This window comes from Eubalaena glacialis, chromosome 15, assembly GCF_028564815.1.
Source record: "Eubalaena glacialis isolate mEubGla1 chromosome 15, mEubGla1.1.hap2.+ XY, whole genome shotgun sequence".
Taxonomy (NCBI): domain Eukaryota; kingdom Metazoa; phylum Chordata; class Mammalia; order Artiodactyla; family Balaenidae; genus Eubalaena; species Eubalaena glacialis.
In genome coordinates this window covers 14,026,568-14,049,216 of record NC_083730.1, presented here as the reverse complement: position 1 = coordinate 14,049,216, position 22,649 = coordinate 14,026,568, and the positions used below count along the sequence as shown (strand labels likewise).

Below are 22,649 nucleotides of genomic sequence, written 5' to 3'. Positions count from 1 at the left end.
TGAAATGTTCACTGTCACTTTAAATTCATATGTATGAAAAGAATGCATCACTGATATGTAAAAAAAAAAAAGATCTTCCAGACTCATCCAGTTTTCTCAATGGCACCATTCTATTCCTAGTCACTCTGATTTGCTTGATAATCTTAATCCTCTCCACCCCTCATATGCTGAATCCACCCTTTTCTCATCCTTGCTGACACCATTCTGTTCTGGGACTTTTATCTCTGATTCCCTTGCTTTCAGCCTTCCGACTTTTTACCTGTTGGATACCACTGCCAGATACATCTTCCTAAAGCAATATTTAATCATATCAGGTTTTCTTACAGTGACTGATGGAACGTGGTTTCTAATAGGTCTTTGGACTCAAAATCTTTCTTCTGCTCCTTCCTCTCACGTCTGTTCTTTTATTCAAGGCTGACTCATGCCATCACTTCTTGCATGTTGTTCTCTGGAATTGTCCCTATGGTAATCTTCTCCTAAGAGTCTTTGCTGCCTCTGCATTCCAGTAGCGTGTATATTCTGTGTTACAATTTCGGTACGTATCCTATGATTCTTTTTTTTTTTTTTTCTTTAACTTTGAATTATTTTTAACTTAAAATCCAGGAGGGAAGGTCAATTTTATAAGTTCCCCAAAGACTCAGGCATGACGTCTCATTTTTTTGTCAACATTGCATATATTGTAAGTGTTCAGTCAGAATTTCCTATGCTTAGTATATTTCAAATATAGCTCTGAAAAATACCATTATGATTAATTGCTCTAAGACAAAGTGCATCAGGAAGTGATTTTTGGGGGGGGGTTTGGTGAATTCTCAGCTACTTTATGGTTACTTGCAGCCATGTAGTATAGGCACAGTTGTTTTGGAAATAATAGAAGGAATTGTTCCTTTAGGTAGAAAGCATGGAGCAGTATAGATTTGAACTGAAGCTTCAATGAGTGAATGCTGAGTAGTTGTGCTTGTTAATTATTCTTTCAAAATCAGGTCGTGTGTTATGTACACCACTCCCTAAATTAACTAAGCTTTTGTGTGTAGGGGTGCATATTGGTGCAAACCTATGGGTGATGTTTTGATAGGATGGAAAAAGTCACAACTTACAAACTGTATTATTGTTTGGGTAGTTGTAGTTACTGTCGCCCAGTGTTGATCTCTGATCGTGATTTGCTTGAGGGGTGGTGGGAGCCAGCTGTGGAATTGAGATAGTACCTTGCTTATGATCGGAAAGTTAAAAACTTTGGTCACTCAAGTGAGCAGTTTATAATCTAAGAATTGTGGGGTTTTTATGTTTCTTGTTAGGAACGTTTAAATGGGGAGAGTTAAGAAGCATAATGTTCCCTCAGTATAATTGATTTTTGTTTTGGGTATCAAACGCTTGAAATTCTCTAGTGGTCCTGGAAGGAACAGCATGGTCGTGTGTCAGCCACAGTGCTGTGGTGCTTGGAGAAGACTTCCTCAGGAAAGAGGTCAAACACTTACAGAGAGGGGGATGTTGAGTGGTTTTGTTAGTTTGGGGAAGGTGCCTGTTCTCCCAGTTGGTATTAAACACAAGTCCTAATGCAGTGTTTCCCAACACTAATAATTACCGACCTGTAAGTCACTTTCTGTCAAGGATGCTTCATAAACTTTATAAGCTACAATTTCCACATGGTCCCAGGAACATTTCTCCACTGGGGGTGAAGGCTGTGCTTCAGCTAGAAGTCCCTGCAGTGCCATTTGGCGGTCAGGCTCCTGAGCCCAGGCTCATCTCCTACCAAGATCCTTTGGTGTCTCCTGTGGGGTGGGGCTGTGTAGGAGCGGGCAGTTTGGTCATATACAGGCTGGGGAGGAGAGACACATCCTCGCTAGATCCTTCTGTACTCATGCTCATGGGTGCGTTCTTTTCAACTCACCCAAGAAACATTCTGGCAAAGTGGGGATTTAAAGATCTGGGGGCTGCTAGCCCAGGGATGTAGCAGTTCTTGTTCAGCCTCCTAATTCCAGGGTAAAAGAAGAGATCTTTCCCCTTCTGTGGTAGGAGAGCAGAAGGTTGGTAAAGGAAACAGACACTGATGTTATAGAGGGGGGAGTACCCCAGCTTTGGTCTAGGCCGGAAGCCATTACCACTACTCCCTGCATTCTATACCTTTGTAGCTTTGTGGTCCAATACAGTTTATATTTTTTCACCAGTCCACCTGTCAACTACAGATGGCGCTATTGAGGTTCAAAGAGCAGAAACACAAAGGGAGTTTCATAAACATCACATCCAGGCTGGTTATCGGGTAAAAACTGCTGCCCTCACTTCTTTCATTCTCTACTCCCCTCATCCCCAGTAGGCTTTTGTATCAGGGTTCTTCTGCTAGATCTTCCCTAATTGTGCATCCTACAAGTTCAGTTCTCTAGAAAAGACGATGACATCGACAATTTTAATGTTTTTTATTTGTAATAAATTCAGAGTTCCCCAGAATACATAGAAAGTTACAGTGAATCAAGTTTCCCACTCCCATCTTTGTTTGATGCACCCAGTTCCAGGCCACTCCTACTCTATACAGGTAGCCACTGTCAGTTCAGAGATGTCATGTTAGGAAGAACTTAACAGAGCCAGGTCTTGTCTGTGGGCTGTGATGGCAAAGTGTATACACGGATTCAGTACATAGTTTAGCACTTCCTCCCACATTCAATAACTAGAGCGCACTTACCCATGCTTTAGCATAGTGAATTCTACCACACTCGTCTTGCTGAATCACGTTATTTGCACATTTCTAGTTAAACAGTAAATCACATAGGAAGTGAGTCCATGATCATAGCAGAAATCCATGGCATACTGTTTCTAAGCTGCTGATTCATTGCTCCCTCCTTTCTGCACTGTTGGGTCAGTTTTGTTCTCTGCAGCATAACTTTAATACATTTACCATCCATGTTTCTTCTCACACCAGAATTTGCCTTTTATCAGATGCTATAGATTGATTCAAGGCATTTCTTTGGGTTGGGTTATACTGTTTCATTGAGTAAAGATGAGACAGATATCTGCTTTTCTACCACATCCTCTCAATTAAAGAGACAGACAATAATTCTTAAATTCGCCTCAGCTTCTTCCCTCTTTTTCTACCAAAATAGATGAAATTTGACATCTCAGTAATGTTTCTAATAATGAATCATTTTCTGACATTCACAGGAAGACATTCTATGAATCTTGCTTAAATAATAGCATATGCTTTAGGTACAACCCTGGTTATTTAAAGAAGAGAATCTGAAACCTAGAACTGTAACAGATTACCCCAAAACTTAGTGGCTTAAAGCAACAGCCATTTTATTATTATTTCTCATAATTCTGTGGCCCAGGAATTTAAACAGGTAACTAACAGCAGGGGCGACTTGTCTCTACTCCAGGATGTCTGGAGACACAGCTGGGGACTGGGGGCATCTCTCCCCCTCTCCTCTCTCTGCATGGTCTCTGGCACGGCAGCCACAGGGGAATTGCACTCCTCACAGGCTGGCTCAGGACTCCAAGAGCAAGTGTTCCCAGAGGCCCAGCTGCAAGGCTTCTTATGACCTATCCATAGCCATCGCGGAACATCCCTTCCATCCCATCCTACTGGTCAGTCAGGTCTCTAAAGTCAGCCCAGATCCACTGGTTGGGGAATTAGACCCACCTTTCAGTGGGAGGAGTATCAAAAGTATTTTTGGCTATCTTTCCTCTACCACAAAAACTTAACAGGGTGTTGTTGTTTTATATACTAGTGTTAAATTCTAAGTCTGATTTGATGAGTGTAAAAACTTCTGAAGTTAGTAAAATTAGTAAAAAAAAAACAAACTAAGCAATTCATTTTCTGCTTTTGTTTCTTTCTTAGAAAGAATGTCTTGGTATTTTAAAATGTACAGTCCGCATCAAAGGACTAGAGGAAACGTTTAGAACATTGGTAGATGAGCTAAAATAAACTCTACCTACAGTTTGACCTTTGTTAAAGTAAAATGAGACCAGTGTGATTTTTGTTCCAATGATGTGTTTTCAGAGAAGAGTCTTTTTAGGACTGTCCAGTCACTTGACTATTTCACAAACTTTCTCCACATTTAAGAGATCTCAAGTATGTAATTGTGATGGCTCTACATGTGTAAAATTGAAATCTGAGCAATCTCTAGAATGAATGAGATACATTACATGACATGTGGATTTGAGCTAACCAGGAGCACGCCATAGTTCAGAAAAAGCTTTACACACTCAAATGAGTTATAGAAAGGAGAAGGGCACACACATACTAATGCTTTTTTTGTTCCTGTGCATTCTTTTGCCGGCTTAGAATTTTTAAACTTCGTCTTCTTAATCCAAGCAGAGAAAATTCTCCCACTTTCCACTTGGTCCTGATTCTTTTTGTAAAATGCCAATTCTGGCATGTCATCTATATTGCATTTGCATGGGAATCTGAACTTAATAGAAAAAGTGGGCATAATTCCTTCCTGTACGGTTCCATTGAACCAGTAGTTCTCAGATTTTATGGCACCTTCTACGCAGAGTAAAGCACACATGACATGGAGAGGGGAGACGGCAGAACTGACCACCGTTCACGCTGGGACCAATAAACGCCGTGATTCTGATCTCTGTAGCTCATGAGGCATTAAATTTTTGTTAAATTAATAAAATTTAAAATTTTATAGTTTCTAAATTTAGTCTAAATGATTTTATAGCATTGGTACATGCTGAGACTTGGTGTTGGGAGGGGGCAGAAAACTTAATTAGTAGATATTTCATGGGTTGACGAACTTAGGTCCTTGGATAGAAACTCAAATACCATTTTTCTGCCTATCTTATTAAACTAGGAGGGTTTTTACTTGGTTGTTAAATTGTGTTCTTTGAAGTAACTTCAGGCTTTAAAAATGGGATTTTGATTGTGAAGCAAACTACTTTCACACAGTTGCTTCAATATCAAATTTGTGGAGACAACATGATAAAATGATTCTTCTTAATTTTTTATTGTGGTAAAATATAATAACAAAATTTGCTGTTTTAACCTTTTTTGAGCATACAGTTCAGTGGTAGTAAGTACGTTCACACTGTTGTGCAACCATCACCACCATCCATATCCAGAACTTTTCTTTTATCCCACAATGAACCTCTGTATCCATTAAGCAGCTATCCCTCATTCCCCTCTCTCTGAAGCCCCTGGTAGCCACCATTCTACTTTCTCCATGAATTTGACTACTCTGAGGTACCCCATATAAGTAGAATCATACAGTATTTGTCTTCTTGTGTCTGGCTTATTTCACTTAGCATAATGCCCTCAAGATTCATCCATGTGTCAATTTTATTCCTTTTTAAGGCTGAGTAATGTTCAGTTGTATATATACCACATTTTGTTTATCTGTTCATCAGTGGACATTTGAATTGTTTCCACCTTTTGGCTATTGTGCATAATGCTGCTATGAACATTGGAGTACTAATTATCTGCTTGAGCCTCTGCTTTCAGTTCTTTTGGGTATATACCTAGGAGTGGAATTGCTGGATCATATGATAATTTTATTTTTTTGAGGAACTGCTGTACTGTCTTCCACAGTGGCTGCACTGTTTTACACTCCCACCAGCAATGCACAAGGGCTCCAATTTCTCCACATCTTCACCAGTACTTGTCCGTTTTTTGGATAATAGCCATTCTGATGGGTATGAAGTGGTATCTCATTGTAGTTTTGCTTCGCATTTCCCTAATGAAAACTGTTGTTTCTTTTATATTTTGCATTCATTTATATTTAAAGGTTATTTTTAATTCAAGAACTACATATGAACAGTGTGGAAAATACTCTATATAAAATGGTTGACCTATTCAGCTAAACTTCCAATTTACACAAGTATTTGAGAGGATTACAGTGCTTTATTTATTTTGATTTTTGAAGTATTTACAGCAATTTTAGGCCAATGTGGTTGTATTACTTTGTAGTAATGATTATATGGTTTGGGTTAGGAAATACATGATTTTGTTATTGTTAGAAGAATTCCTGTATCCGCTTTTTTTTATTCAGTAATATTGAAAGTTGGTGAATGCCATTCGAAAGTTGGATGTTGACTTAAGAGGTCGGTGCTCTCCTTCTTAAGTGTTTCTGTGTAGACAGTCTTTATTTCCTTGGGTTTCTAGAACAAGACATACTGTAAGACTGAAGCTTTGCTCCCAAGAGTATCTATTATGATGCCTTATTCCTAGAAATAGAGGTGTCAACTGGCAACCCATACTCATTGACAGGCCAGGATGAATGATGAGACTATAGAACAAAATATATTTTTTTAACAGCTTTATTGGAGTATAATTGCTTTACAATGCCGTGTTAGTTTCTGCTGTATAACAAAGTGAATCAGCTATACGTATACATTTATCCCCATTTCTCCTCCCTCTTGCGTCTCCCTCCAACCCTCCCTATCCCACCCCTCTAGGTGGTCACAAAGCAGCGAGCTGATCTCCCTGTGCTATGTGGCTGCTTCCCACTAGCTATCTGTTTTACATTTGGTAGTGTATATATGTCCATGCCACTCTCACTTCGTCCCAGGTTACCCTTTCCCCTCCCCGTGTCCTCAAGTGCATTCTCTGTGTCTTTAAATTAGGATTCTTGGAAAGTTTAGGGTCTTCTGTTTACTTCATTTCTTTATACAATTAAAAAAATTAATGTATATTATTTATTGCAGATTTGCAAAATTGTAATTGGTTCCTGTAACAGATAATTTTGGTCTGAGTAGGGTTTTGAGATTCTGAACATAAAGGGGAGGATAAGGTGTGAGTTGTGATAAGGAACTGTGATAAAGCTGTTTTAATTTTTGGCTTACCCAGTGGGTTATAGTAACAATATATACAAGACAATACTTGAATTCTGAGCGCTGTGTGTAAGATTAGCATGCTCTTCATTACTCCAAGTAGCAGTTCTGGGGTAGAACTTACCTCTAGTTCACTAATAGTAGTGATTGGCTGAGCAAATTCAGATTTAGAGCACCCAGTTGCTATTAGATGGTTTAACATTAATAGTAAACTCATTGTCAACACACATTCTTGTTTAGAATTGTGTATTGATGATACCTTTTAAAAAACTTTTTCCTAACAAAGCATCTTGTTAGACTGTCACTAAGACCAAGTAATGAATCAAAATTGCATATTATATAAAAAATACAAATACCCTTGCATCTGGGGAATGGCATAAAGGGTACCATCTTTTTATATTTATTCCTTCATTCCTGGTTCACTTTGGTAAAGAACTGACATCATTGGCAGTTCTGAATAGCAGTTTGCAAGGTGTCCCAAGAAACTGGGACAGTGAATAATGGATAGAATATTGCCATTAAATGAAGATAAATATTGATACTTCTTTCCCCACTGCTCTGACACTGTACCTTTCTGCTCTTAATGTGTAATCACCTATTTTATCTCTAAAAATTGCTATTAAAATTATTGCTATTAAAAGTAAGACTTTAATCTGGTTTATTTTTGTGCCATTCGCTATTCTTAGTCTCTGATATAGATTAACATGTGCCCTTCTTTCTCCTCTAGAATGACTCTGCTCATGGTGATTATATGCAAAGTAATGAGGCCAGTTTAATGGAACAAGCCCCGATACCTCATGATGGACTTACTGTGGCACCTCATAGAACCCAGCGAGAAGGTATGCTGTATTTTTCCTAAACTTTAAAACATCTGTACACGAAAAGATTGCAGAGTGCTATTGACATTGGTTAACTCACTCCTCTTTCTCCTTTTTGAAGTAGAGAAATCCTACAGGTCCTGGGGTTAGCTCAAATGCCAGCCCTCCCACTTCCTTGAGTCTGTGTCTGGGCTCTGGCTCTGCAGCCCCTGGCCTGTCCCAGCCCACGCTTACTTGGTTCTGCCTTGTGGTCCCTTGTCTTAAATCTGATTGCATACTTCTGGAGGACAAAGACCTTAACCTACTCCCAGAGTATTAGCCTAGTGCTTTATCTGTAGAATGTGCTCAGTGTCTACTGAAGAAATTAATTTTACGGAAGTTCACTGCAAGAGAGTGAAGAAATTCCTTACAAGCCCGTTCTTCCTGCAGTAATGCAGTTTTCAGGAGGACCGGGTGGAGGAGTGAAAGGACGTTGCCACCTGAGAAGAAATGAGTTCAGATTTTCTCTTCTCCTCACATCTGGGGAGTCCATTAACCTGTATTGAGGGAAATTTGAAATGGCAAATGTAGACTGCCACCTGGGCGGCCTTGGAAGGGTGAAGGATGTGCAGTTAGCATCACACTCAGTTATAACAGCTTTGAATTGATGTCGTTTTGCTTCCTTTTAATTCCAGTAATAATCCTTTTGTGTAGTGCATTTTTCTTCACGGAGGAAAAATAGGTGTGAATGTTTAATGTTCAGAAAATGTTTACAGAATTACCACTTCTATTCAAGACTATTAAACTACTCGAGTCATGAATGAACTGCTTCAGCCAGGCCCAGTGAGCCTACCAATAACCTAAAGCAGAGTTTGGTTTTGCAGTGAAGGTCCTTTTTTAAAAAAAAGTAAAGATATTAAAAAAAAAACATAAAGACTACATCAAAAAGGTAGCAATTAACTGTAATGTGGTACTCATAGATGGTTTTTCCTTTATTCTTAATTTGTAAACAAATGTACACAGTCCATGCTTTTCAGTTTTAATTTATGAGGGTTAGGGGATCTCCTGTTATCAGCCATTCCTCACCACATACCCCTTTGTTTTCCTCATCTTGATTCTGATAGATCACAGCAGGTATAACTTGAAATCAAGGCTGAAGCCATAGCCATGTTCCCGTACCCACACTGCCCCAGTGGTCCCCTTCCCTAGAAGTAAAGCTGCTTCATATTTTGGAACATTGATTAGTTCAGGTGGTTTTTATTTAATAGCATCATCCTTCACATAATTTAATAGAACAGCTTTTGGAAACAGCAGACTCTCCCTTCCCCACTTTGGCCTTTATCATACTGCAGCAGTTGTGAGCAATTGAAGGCTTCTCACCTGGCTTCTGAGATTTCCTTTTGTCCCATTCTCAACATTTCTCACCCACCAAGGGAAATTGGCCCAGAAGCAGGCCACCAAACACTATACATTTGGAAAGTTAACACGAAATACTGGTAATGGTATCTCCTTAGTTTATTATGCCTGTTTACCAGCAAATTTCTGTAATCTTATGTTTCCTGCTTTCTCAGTGCCCACCTTCTGTGATCTACAGCAATCTTAATTCTTCCTGTATACTTTTGTTACTTTGTATATTCTACTTCGCCTATTTTAACTTCTTCTTTTAAGACAGAGTGAGTCCTTCCCTTTTCTTCTCCATCTCCTGTCCCCTGAATCCAACAGTGACCTTCTGTTGAGTCACTTTCCTAACTTCTTCCCTGTGACCTTTATCATCTTCATGACTATTTCTTCTACTTACACCGTGAGCAACAATCTTTTTTTTTTTTTCCTTAAGTCCTTATATTATGCTTAGTAGACTGGCTCTTTTCAATTTGTAAAGAGATTTGCTTGCTAAGGTGATAACTTTTACTGAAGGATGTATGAAATGAGTAGTTTGGGGATTTGCACTTTTGCTTATTACTTCACGAGTAAGCTGACCATCTTATCTAATTCAATTCAGAGTAATTGTTCTTAAGCCATTAGTGTAATTTATAATCACTATTTTATCTGTATAATAAATTGTGAAAAATTTTGCTACAGTGAACCATCATAGTTCGTTATAATGTTAAGTTTGTGTTACTGTTATATGATATTAAGGGTCACATTCGAGAGAAACAATTTTTAAATTCTCAATTGGAAGGAAATTTTTACCAGTTCATATTACTTTTGAAGGGCTTTTTCCCCCCAATTAAAAAAAAACAAAAACAAAAAACATTTTCTAGTTTACACCTAATATGCATAAATAACTGAATGACTCTAAAGTGCTGTATTTGTGGTAATCTGAATTAACAGTTTTGAAGATTTCATCTAGAAAAATAATCTTCACTGCAGGCGCCTTTTATTATTTATCTTTGGTGCTTACAAGAGTGCTTGAAATGACTTCAGCCACTCAGCATGCTTAGTGGATATAGAAATAAATTACTTCATGGATGGACAGCACATTGCTGTGCTTCTGGGTTTTTTTGTTTTATTTCATGATTAAGGCTAGTAGTAAAGATGAAGATAAATAGCTTAATCGTTTGGCTTTGTCAGGTTGGGTAACTGAAATATGTATCTAGTCTCTGTAGAACAAGTCAGCATGTTTTCTTTCTTTCAGCTGTACACATTGAGAAGATAATGTTGAAAGGAGTCCAGAGAAAAAGGGCTGACAAATATTGGGAGTACACCTTCAAAGTAAGCTACTCTCACCCAAAAAGATATCTCATACTATGTTAAATGATCTTTTGGAAAGAATGAAAATTGATCTTTGGAAAAACTTAATGGCAGGTTTGCTAATTTAAGGGAAGCTATACACATGTCTGTGTTTGTCTTAGTTAAGGGAATGTACTGTTTTCAGTATATACTGCATGGTTTGCCAAGTGTTAAAAATTGTATCACATTAAAGTTACTCTGACAGTTTTATTAAAAAGAAATAAGAGCCTTAGATTTAAGGTGTAAGATATATCTTTAAAAAGTGAAAGTAAACATTCACCAGTATTTTTAAAAATCAAGATCACAGGCATTGTCTTTTCCTGGTATTTTTCTCCTCCTCTTCTTTCTCTGAGGCTTTGATTTTCTGGCCTTTGTTGGCTTTTCTTATCTCTGCTTGCTCTGCTGCCATTCTGTCCTTCACACAGCTTTCTGATTAACTGCGGAGCCCAGCTCTGTTAGTCCCCACGGCTCCTCTTTGCCTGTTGACTGTGATGTGGATTCCGTGTCCACGTCTTCCTTCCTCCCTGCTCGGGCTTCGCTGTCAAGCCCTCTCTTCTGACGTGGGACTGCCCACGCCTGGAAGCCACGTGGAAGGACGCTGTGTTTCTGTGCATCCTCACTTCACTTCCTACCCAAAGGTGTTGCTTGCCCAACTTTAGCTGTACTTGCCTCACAAAGTCATTTCTAATCCTCTAGCAGAATGTTTTTTCATTCATCCCAGGTGTACCACCATCATCCCTTTCCCAGCTTCTTAATTTGGGTTACATGATTTTTCTTTCCAGAAGGCTGTCATCTCATAGAGAGCAGGAATCTTCATCCTCTGCATCTCGCCATATCTGACTTGCTTATTAGTACATTAGTTGGAGTTTCAGGACTCTGGCTTCTGCCTTCTGTGAGAAATTTCCTCAATTTTCAAATTTTAAGTCCTTATCTCCATGTTCACCTACGTTTTGTAACATTTAACACAAGCCCCCCTGCTGTCTTCATTCAGTTGGACCAGCTCTCCTTTTGTTGCTGGAGCTCTAAGCGCATTCCTTCCTTAAGGCCTTCGTTGTCCTCTAGCTCTGGAACGATATTCCCCCGGACCCTGGCAGAGCTGACGTCCCTTCAGCTCACACACAGGCTCGACGGCCCCTACTCTGAGGCCTTTCTTGGCACCCGTCTGACCTGCTTCTCCCAGCTCCTGCTCCTGCTCCATGCCCAGCTCGTTTTCTTTGGAGCACTGATCACTGATGGAGCTCCTTGTACATTTATTGGCTCTAATCTGACTCCTGCCCTAGACTCTGACCTCAGCCAGCAGAGGCTTCACTGTCTCATCCACTCCTGTATCCTTTCATAAGAACAGTGTCTGACACAAGTAGCTGCTCAACAAACATTTGAATAATTAAAAATCATTTAAAAGATGTGCCAGTTAATAAGGATATTTGTTTGAGGGTTGCTAGATAAAATTTTGTATGTATTCTTAAGTATCTGGTTAATTGTGGCATGATTGGTTGGTAAGGCTTATGTATTAGCATAGTTCAAGTATTCACTCAGCTCAAATAATTGTGAAGTAGAAATTATTAGTGGGCTACCATCGAGTCCACTGAGTTAAAGGTATCCAAGAAGTAGGTGGGTAATAGATTTTAGTTCTGGCTCTTCTGCTTACCTAGAGTTGAATCTAAGTAAGTTAACCTTTCTGAGTTTTAGTTTCTCCATCTGAAAACGGAGGTAGTCATATCTGCCCCATCTACGTTAGTAGGATTGTAAAGCATTAAGATAAAGATGAAATCTTTTCATAAACCATAAGTCCCCATAAAAATGCAATACAGTACTACCAAAGAAGGGCAGTAAACTTGGTATTTCTCTTAATGTATATTTAATAAGTTCCAGGAGATAGAGTTTTTCTTTTTTCTTGGGGCATAGATCTATGCTGTCGAAGTGTCATTTTAGAGTCCCTACAACTTCACCAAAAGGAACGTAAGACATTTCCCTTTCTGAAGAATTACTAAAGTATAGTCACATTTTTAGAAGACAGCTTGTTTTGAAAACCATGCGCTTTGAAAGGAGTTATTAAAATTTTTTTAAGTAGAATGTCAATGTACAGTTAATTTTAACAGTTTTGAAGCAATTATGACAATACCAGATTAACTTTATATTTCTAATTGTTAATCTTGATAAAGTAAGGTCATTTGTTTTACACATGGCTTTTTTCCAGTCAGTTCCTGCCTAAGAAATAACTGTATAACGTGTTTTTTTTTTAAAATCAGGTAAATTGGTCTGATCTTTCAGTCACAACAGTAACAAAAACCCACCAAGAACTACAGGAATTTCTGCTGAAGGTAAAAGTATAGATTTGTTGTTAAAATGGTTTTTACGTGGTATACAGCAGGGGTCCCCAAGCCCCGGGCAGCGGGCAGGTAGCAGTCCTCGGCCTGTTAGGAGCTGGCCGCGCGGCGGGAGGTGAGTGGCAGTGAGCGAAGCTTCGTCTGCCACTCCCCATCGCTGGCATTACTGCCTGAACCATCCCTCCCGCCACGCCACCCCACCACGCCCCGCCCCGGTCCATGGAAAAATTTCTTCCACGAAACCGGTCCCTGGTGCCCAAAAGGTTGGGGACCACTGATACACAGAATCCGAAAACCTTAGTACCAAAACAAACACCAGGAAAATTAAAGCGTGTATATAGAGGCTGGCTTACAACTCTTCATGAACATTGCTGTAGAAAATGTCATGTTATTCTAAACATAGATTTTGTTACCTTACATTACCAATATAAGGAATTGATGGTTTTCCACATTTAAAAAAAGAAAAAAAAAAAGGGAACCTTATTCCTAGTTCCTTGCTGAGATGTATATTGTTGGTGGCTCTGCACCTGGTGCCCGACAGGGTCTCTCCTCTGGGTTCCCCTAAACTTTATCTACTCTTTGTCTTGACAGATTTCATTTTTCAGTGACAGAATTTCTCTAAAGGCTTAGGTGTTTTTTTAAAAAAAAATGCAGCCCGAAATAAATAATTTGCTCTTTAGAATCACAGTAATTAATGGTCCCCCTGCTTAGCCAACATTTGAATATAGTGTTTTTTCCATAGGACCAATGCCTTATCAGGTTACATGAAATAATTGGCAACTAGCGTACTTCTAGGAACGAATTGCCGATTATGAAATATCCTTTCAAGTTTACCATATGTCTTTTTCCTTTTCATCTTCCTTTTAAAATCATCTACAAAAGGTAAGAGCATAAGCTGTCCGCTTGACAACCTGTACATGCTAACAGTCTTTGACTTCTGTGGAGGCGGTTGAACTGCACCTAAAGTTTGCTATAGTGAGGAAGGTCAGTGAGTTCGCTACAGTGAGGAAGGTCAGTGAGTTCGCTACAGTGAGGGAGGTCAGTGAGTTCGCTACAGTGAGGGAGGTCAGTGAGTTCGCTACAGTGAGGGAGGTCAGTGAGTTCGCTACAGTGAGGGAGGTCAGTGAGTTCGCTACAGTGAGGCAGGTCAGTGAGTTCGCTACAGTGAGGGAGGTCAGTGAGTTCGCTACAGTGAGGGAGGTCAGTGAGTTCGCTACAGTGAGGCAGGTCAGTGAGTTCGAGGTCAGTGCTTTCCAGTCCTTTTTTCCATATCAGTAGCAGCCTCTGTCCTCACATCCTGGCCTCCTTCCCATGCTGCTCCTTGACAGCTGTGTCTGCCACCTGTGTTGTTTCTCCTTACCAGAAGGGAAGCTCCATGAAGGCGGGGTTCTTGTTTCATCCTCACTGCTGTATCCATGGTGCCAGAAAGAGTACTTAGGGCAGGGTCGGAGTTTGAACTCTATGTTGACTGAATGAATGAATGGATTAATGAGGAGAGTTGCAAAAACCAAATTGTAATGAGATTTTGTAGATGGTTATCCGTCAGGCCTCAGTGTTCTTAAAGAAAAACGTGTAGCGAGGTGTGAATGCCTTCCAGCACGCTGAGCTTGTGCTGTGGCTGAGCTGGGGCTCCGGAGGTGGGGGACTGGGTATACTGGAACAAAGACAAGTGAGAAAGTTCGGGGGACTGGTATAGAAGAGACGTGTATTTTTAGCGAATGTGCCTTCCTCTAGCACTGGAAGTAGTCCCTGGATATCGAAGATAAAAGCACTTGAAAATAAATCAGTTTGCAAATACTGATGGCTGCATATCCGCACTCTGCCCAGTCACGTGAGCAGTCACTGACCAGGTGAAAATGTATATATTCTCACCTTCCTGTGTTGAGAAGAGCCATCAGTCATTCGGTAGTTGAAATAAGCTTCTCCACTGAAGCTGGTTTTGGCCGTGTACAGATATTCAGGAGAAATTGTGTTTAAAATGGGTAATGTGATATATGCCTAATGTTCTAAATCTGTATTAAAATGATAACATCAAAGTATAAATACTGAAATGAATGGTCATTTCCTTGTTTGGAAAAATGTGTAGATCCAGAACGTGTTTCTTCCTGTTAGTGGTCTGAGGACATGCTTTACACAGTGGGTGTGTGGGATGCCAGCAGAGCGTTTGACCTTACCAGGTTAATAAAAGGACCAGGAAGAGCTTCATTCTGTTATAACATCTTGATTCCATAGTCTTACTGTGCCTAAAATAGTAATACTTACGCGACCTTTGTTAAATGTTCCATTTCTGAATTGTTGACTCAAAATGCTTATTTGTCAGAAGAATACTTACTTTGGGTTCTCCAATTAAAAATTAATATGTAAACTGACAAATTTGTATAGATTGTTATATTCCCGTGGCACCTTAGATAAATGTGTTAATGGTTCTATTCTTAATTTTAGTGAAAGTGCCTGCAGTTCACGAGTTAATTGCAAAGACTAGTTATCAAAAGTCAAATTTAAAACTTTGACTTCTTGAAAGACTTGGAAAATTAGTTTTATAAGGGATCAATTTATTAGGCATTTTAATAGGTAAACTAGTTAATAAAAACAAAGTTTTAAGTCATTTTATTTAATTTAAAATTTTTCTTGGTCAACTGATGATTTTTTTGTGATTTCTTGTGCATGGCTCTGAGGCCACCTCCATCACATTGAGGAAAAGGTTCCTAAACCTCCAATTAATCTTCTAATGTAAGATTCTGAGTTTTCACCCCATCTTTCACACCCAGGTCTTTATTTGGTGTGTAGCGTTGACAGCCTGACATGGCCTGAGGTTCACACGTGATACAGAAGGCACAAAAGTGGTGACTACAAAGGCAGAGATCACGTTTTCAGAATACTATTTGAGGATAAAAATAATACTCCCTGTGCTCTGCGAAAGGCTCCATTTCACTAAAGAACCTTGGTGCGGTGTCCTGGGATGGGATGGGAGGGGAGTGCCGGGGGGCCCAGAGCAGGCTTAGCGCTGCCGGCACCCTCGGCCCCTCCCCTTCCCTCGGGACCCTGCAGTTCCGTGTGCAGTGGGTTCCCTGTGCAGTGACGCTTCGGGCTGCAGCCCTATGTCGGGAAGATTTAGAAAAGGAACTGCTTCTGGATGATTTCTGAGTAGGAGGCATTCATCTTCCTTTTGTGCCTCTGGTGTGTGACATATTTGCCAGTAAGTGAGAAACTTAACGTTGGTCGTGCGTTTTTTCTTTCCTAGCTTCCAAAGGAGTTGTCCTCGGAGACTTTTGACAAGACCATCTTAAGAGCTCTTAATCAGGGCTCATTGAAGAGGGAAGAACGGCGGCACCCTGACCTGGAGCCCATCCTGAGGTAACAGTTTACTGGCACCTCCCTGGCAGCCTCACAGGCTGGGCCACGGCCATCCCGGGGCTGAGGATGGAGTTCTAGGGGCGATCACAGAGATTCCTCCTCTGGAGTACTTTTCAGAATGGACTTTTTAATCCTTGTGTTATTTAGATCTAGGCTAGTAGTAGACACCAAACGAATTTCTCGTATCATTGTACTTTTCAGCTGTCTGTTATCATAAAAATCGTTTCTAAAGTATGCAAATATTCAGTGAAACCTCTTATTTTCACCATAAAATATTTATTGAAAGAGGCCCTTGTCCAAGAGCTCGCCTTTGAAGATGGTTTTGGATTTAAGTTGTTGAGTAAGGTTAGGCTAATGGGTGGGAAAGTGAGGGGCGGCCGAGGTCTGCAGTGTGGTTTTGGTCATTGTTGGCGCTTATCCCTCTCTGAGGCCCCCCTTTAGGAGAGAGAAACTAAGGAATAATGGCCAAGGGAACAAAGGCTGTTATACTGGAAACTTGCAGTTATCAATAAGTAAAATAAGTGAAAGCAGTGTTGGCGCATATGTGGCTTAGAGTCGGGGCTTAGGTGAGACTGATCTGCCCTCTGAAGCTCAGCGGGCCCAACCTGGGAGGAAGACTTGCTGGGGCAGAGGTGCGGGCCATGTCATGCAGTGACCCTCCTGCTCCCACCCAGGCCCCCTGAGTATTCTCAGGACAGGGTGGGGCTGGGGACAGAAGCAGAAATCCGGGAGGGAGGGTATTTCCATTGTATGACAAGATTTAGGGTGTGATTTGGAAACAAATGAGGGAAACCAGAGAGGAGATGGAGGGAGTGACTGGGAAAAGGCAGCAGAGCAGAGAGGTGGAGGGTCCGATTTGAAGCCCCCCTACGAGCACGAGCACGATGGAAGGCGTGGAGGGACTGAAGAGCGACCTGGAGGCTGGAGCCAGACGTGGAGTGGCTGGGGAGCAGCTTCAGGGGAGCGCCCCTCCCGCGCAGCCTGCGCACGATGGGCTGTGAGGAAAGCGGGCCGGCCGGCAGGACTCAGAGGGCACAGTGGGAGGGTCCAGAGAAGGACAGGAGAAGTGGGAGGGGCTGGTCTGTTGGGGGTGGGCACAGAGAGCATTCCAGGGCTGAGCTGGGGTGGGGCTGGGTGAGGAGGAGTTGGCTGAGCTCCTGAGGCCCCCGTGCTGCTGCTCAAGCATCGGGGCGTGCGCATCCCTGGGGAGCCTGTTAAAGGGCAGAGTCGTGCCCCGCAGTACTGGGGTGAGCGCAGTGCTGGGATTCTAGGCTGCTGGAGGCGCGGGGTCCGCAGAGCACGCCCTAGAGGGTGGCGAGCTCTCAGGCCCCCGCACATACAGGTGGCTCAGGAGGGGCTTGTGCAGCTGTGATACGGGGGTGGGGGGTGGCAGCACGAGCCTGGTGTCTGCACTGGGTGACAGCCTCTGGGGAGGGAAGTCATTCGCCCCCCGGGTGACGGTGCGGGGAAGCCTGGCCTCATGTTCCAGAGGGTGCACACGTGACAGGTGGCCCGGCAGGGCGTGGGGCCCAAATGGGGTCAGGAGGGCGTATGCGCAGGGCTCCGAAGGGAGAAGCAGTGACGGTGGGAGACAGATGAGCTGACTACAGGGGGATGGGCCTAGTTAGGGTGTATCTTAAGAATCATGAGAACCAAGTTTCTCTGTTGGAGAAGAGAGTTATGGTATGGAAAGGAGAAAACCAGAATGAACCCTGGAGTGTCTCATTGGAGTTGAAGATATCGGGGCAGACTCATGATTTTCAGTATATATAGGTAGATACAGAAATAGATATGGTTGTGTGTGTACACATGTGTTCCCTGGCTCTGGTCATTGAAAGGGTCGGGAAGCAGCCACACCCCAGTAGCGGTGGGCATCCCTGGTATCCAGAGCTTGACTTGTAACTCCGTTCTCCACTGAACAGAGCTAGGGCTCCTTGGAGGAGAAGCTGATTGCAGGGCTGGAGGAGGAGAAATACAAGATGAGCCCGTTGTGCCAGAGAGCAAGGAAGCGCTCAAGGGATGTTTGGCTCGGTCACGAGGACAGAGGCCAGCCTGAAGGGCTCCTAGTGGTCAAGTCTGGAGCAAACTGAACATCAAAATAAATAATAACAGTAACATTGAATGAAATAGGAAACCATGGGTCCGTGTTGAAATAAATAATAAACGAATAGATTGAACATTTGAGGACTAGGATATTTACATTGTCAGAGTCATTTCCCAGTGCTTATTACTTCTAAAGGAGGGAGAGTAACTCTGGGTGGAGAAGTCTGACAGATGCTACTTGGATCCAGGAGAGCGAACTTGACTCAGGATCGCCCACCGCACAATAGGCTGCAACGAAGGAGCACTGCCTCACTCCTGTGATATTCCTGCTGTGAACCTAATCTCGAGGAAGCAGCAGGCAAACCCAAATTGTGACCATTCCACAAAATATCTGCGCTGTCGTCTTAAAGCCAGGACAGTCGAGGGAGGGCTGAGAAGGTAGCACGGCTAGCTGGATGCAGCGCAGGATCTGAACTGGGTCTTTGTGGTAAAAAGGATACTTTGGGATCAATTGGCAAAATTTAAATGGTATCTGGGGGTTAGGAGGTCATAATTTATCAGTGTTAACGTCCTGATTTTGATTGTAGGAGAATGTCTTTGTAGGAATACTCATGTTTCACCCGGTGTTGGGGCAGCAGAGGTCAGTTATTTATGGTTTAGAAAGAAAATTCTCTTTACTCTATTTGCAACTTCTCTAAGTTTGAGGTTTTCAGAGGGAAAAAAATACTTCCACAAGGAGCCACTTTCAGAAATTTGGCTCTTGGCCAGCACCACAATTAAGAAGTATGTGTTCTACTCCTTGTTATAGCTTTTAGGGTTCTCCTCAGTTACGATCTCGTGTGTGTGTGTGTGTGTGTGTGGATAGCTTTTTTACTGTAAAGATGTTATTCAAGCTATTTGTGGAGAATGCAAAGGAAGGTGTAATATGAAAAGTCCCTAATATCCCTTTCTTCAAGTCTAGTCACTAGAAGTGGCCTTCATTAAAAACTTACATACCTTTCCAAAAATTTTCTGTGCATGTACACATCCCTGAATTTGTGTATTTGTGTGTATTTCCTTTGCGCAAATGAACTCTCCTTTGCACACTTTTTTGCCGTTTAGTCTTTTCATTAAATAATATTGGACGTGGTAAAGCATCAGTACATGTAAAAAGATTGCTGCCTCATTTTTTATTTGCTACATAATGTTCCATTTTTAGTTGTACCATAACTAAACTAATCAGTGTATTTTATGGCTGTTTTGGTTCTTCCTAAATATTTTAAAGCTACAAGAATATTACAGTGACTGTCCACATATATGTTTCTTAACACACTTCCCTGTAAGAGAAATGTCTGGAATTGGAATTTTTGGTCAGAAGTACAGTGTGCATTTTTTAATATGCGGTACTTCCAGATTACTTCTCAGGAGGCAGCAGCACTTTATACCCTCAGAAGCCTCGTTTTCGCATCTCCCCCACACCTCAGCAGACATAAATACTCTCAACTTCTCATCTTTGCCAGTCTCTCAAAAAGGAAGACTGTATCTCATTTTAATCTGTATTTGAGTGGCCATTTGTACTTTCCTATGAATGAATTTTTCAGTCCCTTTCACTTTTTTATTGATTACTAATTTATAAGAGTTATTTGTTAGATAAAAGAAAGGAGCACTGTTTGTCATTATTTCTTGACCATGCAGAAGGTTTAAATTTTTATGTAGTTGGATTTATCAGTCTTCTCTCATACGGGTTCAGGGTTTTGTGTCCAGCTTGAAAAGACTTTTTCTCTTCAAAAATTATATTTTTAAAATGTTTTCTTCATAATACTTCCTTTTAAAAACATCTTTGATTCTTTTGTATGGCTAGCCTGTGGTCTCAACACCATTAAATGGATTTTAGGACACTTATTCTCAGTTTGTGAATTTTAGATTAGTATCGCTGTAATTCACTTAAGAAATGTAGCAATTATAAAGGAGGGGGAGAAATGAAAGCGAGAGGTAGGTAATGAATTTATAAGTGAAGTGGAGATTGGATTGGTACAGGACATACTGTACTTCCAAGTACACTGTAAATTAGGAAAATGAAGATATGGTGCTGAAATGTACATTTGGGGTTGGATGACTTCTGTTATGTCAAAATGTAATCCTGTTTTTCTTATTTGATTGCTTGAGTAGTATATGGCCACTTTGGGTTCTAGTTGGGTATAAGTGCCATCTTGTGGTTATGCAGCAATGAACCCTGACTTGAGTCTGTATGCTGATTCCAACCAAGCCCCTGCCTTTATCTCAGATGTGGTTTTCCTATACTGGATATGCCTGTACTTTTGACCAGTTAATTTGGTTTGTAAATGTAACTGGGCAGTAGATGCCTTTGGATTTTAATCCTCAGCCTTAGGTAATGTGTTCAGGCCTGGAAATTTAGATTAGCTCCATACTTCGTATCTCAATTTCTCTTCCATCTCTTCATTTCCTCCCTTTGTCTTCCTATTGAATATTTACCTCCACATTTGAGAACCAAGAAGCAATTTTGTCTAACGCACAAGGCAACTTTGGTCCATAAGGGTCATCTCTTCATGTGGTATTTTGATGACTTTTTAACTAATCTGAATGATAGGTCCAAAACCTTGGGGAGACATTAAGAATTAAATTTTTAAATGAGCATTTAAAATGTTCAAAAGTAATGCAAGGGGGTTTGGATGTTGAGCAGGGTGACAGTTTAATATGCGGATACTATTTGAGTGTCATAACCTTGAAGAATGTTAGTATAGCCCCTAAGAAGAAATCGGAACTGAAAGGCCAGATAACTTGTTTAGGGTGATGCAGCTTTTAAGTGATTGAGCTGGTATTCAGATCCCAAGTAAACTTTACATTAGACTGTGCTGTAACTATGCCCCTTTTGGCAGAGTCCCTTTTGTAGGGAAGACCTCCAGTTGGAATCTTTTAATGACATTAATAAAACATGAGGAAAGCTGTTTTTTAAAAATAACAGCTTAGAATTGTGGTATGATACATATTGAGGTGAGTCATCAGTCATACCTTAGTCTGTAGTAATACTTGTAACTAACCTGGCCGTTGCGTTCCGTTTGTAGTTTCCAGAACTCCTGCATCCCGAACTTCCCAACCTCTTACTTTCAGACTGTGGGAAGGTGCCTTCATGGTACACCCAAATGATGAAAAGTAACACCTATGAGGAAGGGTAAAGAAACTGAAGTTGTTTTTCTGAGCAGAAAGGCGACTATTGGACCACTTGGGTAAAAGGCTGAAATAATACATAGTTGGTCAGAATTGAAGCGTTACCACTAGATTATATAAAATTAAAAATAAGCCTTTTTATTAGATTCTTGTAAATAAGTCTTTTATTCACTTCCTCCTATGGGAAATACATTAGAAAATAATATTCTTTTCCTTAGGAAGGCAATTTTTTATACCTGAATTAAACTGCCACTGGGTTTGTTTACAATCTAAACTATCTCGTGGATTTATAGTACATGAAATTAATGAATCTCTTTTCTTTTTATGTGCAGGCAGCTATTTTCAACTTCGTCACGAGCTTTTCTACAGAATCAGAAAGTACACAGCTTTTTTCAGTCCATATCATCAGACCCTTTCCACAGCCTCAGTAAGTGCCCCTCTGCTTCTCTGTAGAAATTGGCCTTTTCTTTGCTTGGATTTCTTGCTTTACCATGCCATCTTGTATGGGATTGTCACTTTAGTTAAGGTCAAGGAATAGTGGCATACAAAATTAGAAACATTTGTAGTTTTTAGTGAATTTTACACTGCAGTTTTAAAGAAAATAACAACAGCTAATGTGACAAAACAGTAATGACCTGTATGCAAAAAGAATAATAAAAAAGAGTGTATGTATGTATATATATAACTGATACACTTTGCTGTACAGCAGAAACTAACACAACACTGTAAATCAGCTATACTCTAGTAAAAATTTAAAAATTTTAAAAAATTTTAAAAAAGCTAATGTCACAAAACAGACTGATTCCAAGGCAAGGGCCAAGTATCTCAAAGTCGTGTGCATACTGGATCCTCAAGTTCCTTGAGAGATCTGGCTTACAGGTTGTAGAGATGCTTCAGTGCTGCTTGCATGATGGATAACCTCTCATGATCTGCCCCTGTTCCCATAATGACCTCCCCAGCCTCCCAGGCTGGAAACTCTGGCCTTACTCTTTTCACCTTTCCTCTTTGTATTCAGTCATTTAAAGGCCAAGCCATGCCAGACAAAGGACATCATCCTTTTTACCCCTCCTCACCAATCCCATTGTTAGTTAGGTCTTTTTTTCATGCATAGACTGTGCAAAGCCTCACTTCTCTCAGATTCTGGTTTCTTACTGTACTATAACCTGTCCTGGGATTATCTCGGGGATCAATTTGTTAATCCTCTATTTAGAACCTTAAACGTTTGCTGTGAAATTCAAGCCCTGCCGTGAGCCCCTTGAGCCGCCTCTCACCTCTCTCAGGCTCCCATTGGCCGCCACTCAGGACACCCTGCCGTTTCCTGTCCCAGGGTCTTGGCTTGTTCTGCACCCTATCTTTTGTTACAGCCTGTTAAAATCACACCTGTTTCAGGACCCAACTGAAATAACACCTCATGAGGATTTCCTAGCTTTCTCTTACGTTCCTGTGTTTTGGTTTTGCCCGCATGTTTCAG

At 41.0% G+C, this 22,649-nt stretch overlaps 1 protein-coding gene across 9 annotated transcripts in view; it reads left to right on the top strand.

Moving 5' to 3' along the window:
• Window positions 1–22,649, top strand: part of ZCCHC2 (zinc finger CCHC-type containing 2) — a 52,902-nt gene that overhangs the window by 5,605 nt on the left and 24,648 nt on the right. For all 9 annotated transcript variants that reach the window (XR_009697363.1, XR_009697364.1, XR_009697362.1 and 6 more), the window contains exons 2-6: window positions 7,490–7,601; window positions 10,195–10,271; window positions 12,539–12,610; window positions 15,858–15,970; window positions 21,511–21,605. Coding sequence is in view for 6 of the 9 variants with exons in the window: in XM_061169756.1 (XP_061025739.1) it covers window positions 7,490–7,601; window positions 10,195–10,271; window positions 12,539–12,610; window positions 15,858–15,970; window positions 21,511–21,605 (469 nt within the window). In the remaining 3 variants the exon portion in view is untranslated. The remainder of the gene's footprint in view (window positions 1–7,489; window positions 7,602–10,194; window positions 10,272–12,538; window positions 12,611–15,857; window positions 15,971–21,510; window positions 21,606–22,649) is intronic.